Source organism: Musa acuminata, chromosome BXJ2-4, assembly GCF_036884655.1.
Source record: "Musa acuminata AAA Group cultivar baxijiao chromosome BXJ2-4, Cavendish_Baxijiao_AAA, whole genome shotgun sequence".
NCBI classification, from domain to species: Eukaryota; Viridiplantae; Streptophyta; class Magnoliopsida; order Zingiberales; family Musaceae; genus Musa; species Musa acuminata.
This window is the reverse complement of record NC_088341.1, coordinates 27,028,381-27,034,799: the sequence shown is the minus strand read 5'-3', so window position 1 is coordinate 27,034,799 and position 6,419 is coordinate 27,028,381. Positions and strand designations below refer to the sequence as shown.

The 6,419-nt window shown below is 38.9% G+C and overlaps 1 protein-coding gene across 1 annotated transcript; it reads left to right on the top strand.

Moving 5' to 3' along the window:
• The first annotated feature begins 212 nt into the window (after positions 1-212).
• LOC135610182 (probable leucine-rich repeat receptor-like protein kinase At1g35710) lies at positions 213-4,640 on the top strand. Its single transcript, XM_065104354.1, has 2 exons — positions 213-3,970; positions 4,057-4,640. The coding sequence occupies exons 1-2, from the start codon at positions 307-309 to the stop codon at positions 4,413-4,415; spliced, it is 4,023 nt and encodes a 1,340-aa protein (XP_064960426.1). The 5' UTR covers positions 213-306; the 3' UTR covers positions 4,416-4,640.
• Positions 4,641-6,419: the final 1,779 nt, after the last annotated feature.

Sequence of the window (6,419 nt, the reverse complement as noted above, 5' to 3'; positions counted from 1 at the left end):
AGAGTCACGGCATGATGGGTGATTTTGAACGTGTAGAAGATTCCAATCAATCTAGCTAATCATTAATTCAATTGAGCATGATGGGGGATTTGACACATGATTAAACATGTTGACTAGCAGAGGCACTGTCCATCTTTTCTTTTTTCTTGAATAACACGGCATAGAATTCACAAGGCACTGTGTCCTCTAATGCCTAAACATCGAATGTCAGGGGAGTAAAACCTATAAATAAAAGGCCCCTCATCTCTTCGCTCAAACCCACAACAACATTTCTGCACTGCTGTCTTCTTCAGCTGCACCACCGTCATGCCATCTCAACTCTACAGAAGTTCTCTTCCGGCCAACCTCCTCTGGCTACTGGTATTGCTCTCTCCTTTTCTTGTTCTTGTAACAGCAACTTCACTAGGGTCCCAAGCGAGGGCTCTATTACACTGGAAGTCCACCCTCCAAGGTGGGCAATTGCTGGCATCCTGGAACATCGACTCCCGTCCTTGCAACTGGACTGGGGTTGCATGCAGCGTCACACGTAAGGGCCGCTTGGTCATCACCGACGTGCATCTGCCAGATATGAGCTTAGCAGGGCCACTTGATGCATTTAATTTTTCGTCGTTGGGATCACTCGCCACTCTCAACCTCAGTTGCAACCGGCTCAATGGAACTATTCCCCCTGCCATCGCCACCCTCTCGCAGCTGGTAACGCTTGATCTCACTGGCAACCTGTTCGTGGGCAGAATCCCGATCGAGATGGGCTCAATGAAGGGGCTCCAATTCTTAAGCCTGAGTCAAAATCAAATAATGAGTTCAGTACCTCCATCGTTGAGTAACCTTAGTGGCCTTACGCACTTGGACCTGGGACAAAATAAGCTTAGGGGTGTCATCCCCAGGGAGCTGGGGAGACTCGAGAAGTTAAGCTTTTTGGAACTTGGGGACAACCAACTATCTGGCTCCATTCCTCCCAGTTTAGGGAACCTGACAAAACTGTATCACTTGGCTCTTTATGAAAACCAGTTAACTGGATCCATCCCTCCACAATTAGGAGATTTAAGAGACTTGGTTTACTTTTCACTCTCTAATAATAGTTTAACTGGTACCCTTTTTTTCATCTTAGGAAACCTAACCAAGTTACAGTATTTATTCTTGTGGAGAAATCATCTTTCTGGTTTCCTCCCTTTTGAAATTGGAAATTTAATTACGGTCTCCTATCTAGACCTCTCGAGTAATATATTAACAGGTCCTATCCCTTCCACCATAGGAAACATGAGTAACTTGAACATACTTCATCTTTTTGATAATGAGTTATCGGGCTTTATTCCTCCCGAGATCGGAAATCTCCTAGAGATTACCAATCTCTCTCTCCAAATGAACATATTAGGAGGTCAGATTCCTTTTTCATTATGCAACTTAACCAAACTACAGTCTTTGTTTCTATGGAAAAATCAACTTTCTGGATCCATCCCTCATGAGATTGGAAATCTAATTGAGGTTTCAAATCTTGATCTCTCGAGTAATATGTTAACCGGTCATATCCCTTCCACCATAGGAAATATGAGTAACTTGAACATACTTTATCTTTTTGATAATGAGTTATCGGGCTCTATTCCTCCTCAGATTGGAAATCTCCTAGAGATTACCAATCTCTCTCTCCAAATGAACATGTTAGGAGGTCACATCCCTTTCTCATTATGTAACTTAACCAAGCTACGATCTTTTTTTCTATGGAAAAATCAACTTTCTGGATCCATCCCTCCTGAAATTGGAAATCTAATTGAGGTTTCCAATCTTGACCTCTCGAGTAATATGTTAACCGGTCTCATCCCTTCCACCATAGGAAACATGAGTAATTTGAATATTCTTTATCTTTTTGACAATGAGTTATCAGGCTCTATTCCTATTGAGATGGGAAATCTTCTAAAGATTACTAATCTCTCTCTCCAAATGAACATGTTAGGAGGTCGCATCCCTTTTTCATTATGCAATTTAACCAAACTACAGTCTTTGTTTCTATGGAAAAATCAACTTTCTGGTTCTATCCCTCGTGGGATTGGAAATCTAATTGAGGTTTTCAATCTTGACCTCTCAAGCAATATGTTAACAGGTTTTATCCCTTTCTCTCTGGGAAATATGAGCAAGTTGAATATCCTTCATCTTTATGAGAATAAATTGTCAGGCCCTATACCTCCATCTCTTGGAAACTTAAGGAACCTTACTGACCTTCGTTTATTCAGAAATAGACTATCTGGATCATTACCTCCGGAGATGAACAACATCATAGGTTTGACATCGCTTCAATTGTCAAACAACAACTTCTCCGATTATTTGCCTGCGGACATATGCAAAGGAGGAGCCCTGTCATACCTCGCAGTGAGCAACAACAGATTCCAAGGTCCTATCCCCATGACCTTGAAGAATTGTACGGGATTAAGCAGGCTCTACCTTCATCATAACCAACTCACAGGAGCTATATCTCACTATTTGGGAGTCTATCCGCATCTTTGGTATGTGGATCTCAGCTTCAATAGATTGTCTGGAACACTCTCGCCTGACTGGGGAAGATGGCACAACCTGACATGCCTAAGAGTCTCAAATAACAACATCACTGGAGTGATACGGCCAGAGTTTGGGCACTTGTCGAACCTACAAGAACTGGACCTTTCCTCAAACCACCTGCAAGGAGAGATCCCAAAGAGCTTGGGAAACCTGGCGTATCTTTATAACCTGAGCCTGAGCAACAATCGACTTGTTGGAGAGGTACCAGTGGAGTTGGGAAGGATGTCAAATCTTCAACTTCTTGATTTGTCGACAAACGGATTGACAGGAAGGATACCGTATCAAATCGGCAATTGCATGAAACTCCAACTTCTGAAGCTGAACAACAACAATCTCAGTGGAAGCATCCCTTTGGAGATCGGCAATCTGGTGTACCTTCAAGAAGCACTCGACCTCAGCCACAACTCACTGACAGGGGAGATACCGTCGCAACTCGGCAAGTTGTCGATGTTGCAGCATTTGAATCTGTCGCAGAATGGCTTCACCGGTGGCCTTCCATCATCTTTGAAGGACATGGTTAGCTTGTCCGTCATAGATGTATCACACAACGAATTGGAGGGGCCTGTGCCTGATAGCCCGTTTTTCCGTAAAGCTCCACTGGAGTGGTTCCTCCACAACAAAGGCTTGTGCGGGGTCGTCAAAGGCTTGCCTCCATGTGTTTCATCCGCTACGAGAAGAAATGATGAAAGCAAGCACCACAAAGTAGTCGTTATCTTAGCTATCACTGCTTCCATGGTCTTCATTCTTCTATCACTCATGATCGTTGGAGCTGCCTTGCAATTCCGAAAGAGGAAGAAACAGTCGCTACCTGTTCAAGATAACGGCAACAGAGAAGGTGCATTCTGCATACTGAGTTTTGACGGAAGATACGCGTACAAGGACATCATTGAAGCCACAGAAGATTTCAACGACAAATACTGTATCGGAACTGGTGCCTGTGGCAGTGTTTATAGAGCCAAATTAACCAGCGGCAAGGTGCTAGCAGTGAAGAAAATTCACCAACAGGAGATCGAGAATACATCGAATGAGACACCCTTTCAAAACGAAATACAAACACTCACTCGAATTCGGCATCGGAACATCGTCAAGCTCTACGGATTCTGCTCCTCTACTCGGCACAAGTTTCTGGTGTACGAGTATATGGAGAGAGGAAGTCTGGGATCCATCCTCAGAAGCGAAGCTGCAGCAGCTGAACTGGACTGGGTGAAGAGGGTGGATGTTGTCAAGGATGTGGCTCGTGCTCTCTCCTACATGCATCATGATTGCGACCAACCCATCGTTCATCGGGATATAACCAGCAACAATATTCTGCTCGATTCAGAATTCAAGGCTTGTGTTTCTGACTTCGGCATCGCTCGACTCCTGCAGCCGGATTCATCGAATTGGAGCATGATTGCTGGCACGCATGGTTACTTAGCACCTGGTAAGATTGTTGTCCTTAATTCTTGACAATCATGGTTCTCTACGTTGGAAGTTGTGTGATCATTTTTTTTTGGCTTGTGTTTGCAGAGCTTGCTTACAGAATGAGAGTGACCACCCAATGCGATGTGTACAGTTTCGGAGTGGTCACGCTTGAGTTGCTGATGGGAACTTATCCGGGAGAGTTCATCTCTGTTCTTCCTTCTTCCGCCGCCCAAAGCAGCTCTGTGAAAACTATATTAGACCAGCGCGTACCGCTTCCTACTGCCGAAGCTGCGGATGAAGTGGTTGCAGTGTTAAGGTTGGCAATTCGCTGCGTGGACGACAACCCAGAAACCCGGCCAACGATGAAGCACATCTTCTACAAGTTGTCGACACCGAAGACGCACCCAAACCTCCCATCTCTTGATTCCTTGAAGCTTTCAGACTTGAGGAATGGTGAAAGATGATCGATCCAGTGGACTTCTCTTCCATCGGTTGCGTCTCATACTGACTGACGTCTTAAACGTTTGATCTTTCTCGTCATGGTTATGTAGTCGAGCATCATTTTGCTTCACTGTTTTATCCATTACATTTGATGTTGTAATAGATTTAGCTTTGTCGATGTAAAAACCCCGACCCAGGAAAATTGGAGATGCTACAACCTTGCAATCCTATAGGTTTTCATGTACCAATGTAAATGCCTCAATCGAAATAAATAATTTTCACAGAATAATTATCACGTAATTCAATTCATAATTCGAACCACCCTTAGGATATTTCAATAAATTCAAACTCCCTTAGATTTCATAATATTTCAGTCTAAATGACATATAAAAATAATAATCTGAATATACAATAGTGTCCAGAACTTCAAATCATTCTTCTCTTTATATCAAAAATGAGCTACCCTTCAAAATCTGAAAATCACTGTAATTCAAAGCAAAACTTATCTCTAATAAGTATTTACTTGAAATATATAAATTCTTTAGGCGTCCAATATATGCTTTTGAAATATGCATAAATATCATATACTTTCTTAACCTTACATGCATTTTACATCACAACAGATACTTCGAATATTTTTCAAAATAAAATACATTTAAATATATTTTCATAATAAAATCATAAATATAACTAATTTCTTATCAGATCATAATCACTATAGTGCAAAAACTATCATTAATATAAATATAATTTAGGGTTCATAAACATAAATATAACTAAGGTATATGTATCACAATAGTAATATGTATTGATGACAAGTCTCAAAATTATATTTAACCCTCATAATGTAGGTAAAAAAAACTAGTTTATGAACATATAACTAATGTATAATCTCATTGGTAAGGTCTAAATCATAGCAATTTTAACCACACAACTGTCATGTAAAAAAAACTAGTTTATGAATATATAATTAATGTATAACCTCATTGATAAGGTCTAGATCATAACAATTTTGACCATACAACTGTCACGTAACAAAAAAATAACATATTAATTATTTTTTACAAAATTAAAAATTTTATAAAATCCTTTTGCATATTATTTTAGATCTAACTAACTCATATCTCATTTGAAACTAATAATAATCAGATTTTTTTAATTATTTTCAAATATGATGTGATAAATCACTTGCATTAATATTTTTAAACATAGCCTAAACAGAGTCATCCGCTACTTACCCTGATCACATATCCTCCATGCAAACATAGAATCATGATATTTTCTTTCCTTTTTTTATTTTTTTTTATTTTTTCAACATAATCATTTTTGCCTAACATAATTTTGTTGGCTTGATTTGAATTCATTTGATATTAAACCAAATCCTCAACAAAATTTTCCTCTTATTTTTTATTCTATTTTCTTCTTTTTTTCTTCTTCGTTTTCTTCTTCTACCTTACTTTTTCTCTGGTCACAACAGATCATTCCCCTCTCCCTCTTCCCCTTTTTTCTTCCTTATCCCTCGTTTCTTCCTCTTATTCTTCACCTATCTAAACCTAAAAATAATCAAGATTAATAAATCTTCATGACATCAATCATACTATAACATCACATCTCATTTTATATTTTAAGACATAAATATACATCAAACATCTTCAAAATTATCCTTTCCTTGAACACATATATTTATGATTACACTCAATGTTATCACAGAGTTAAATCATCAAAAGTCCTCAAAATATTTTTGAAACACATACTTTTTATAAGATCTTGAACCATTGTTCTAATATCAGAAATTATAATAGCCCCAACCTAGTGGAAAGATAGGGACAATACAACGCCGCAATTCTATATGTTTTTCTATAGGAATGTAAGGTTGGAACCAAAATAAATAACTTATACAGAATAATTATTATGTAATTCAATCTACCCATAAGACATTTCAATAAATTCAAACAACTCCATTAGAGTTCATAATATCTTAGTTTAAATGACATATAAAAAATAATTTCAATACAAAAAAATATTTA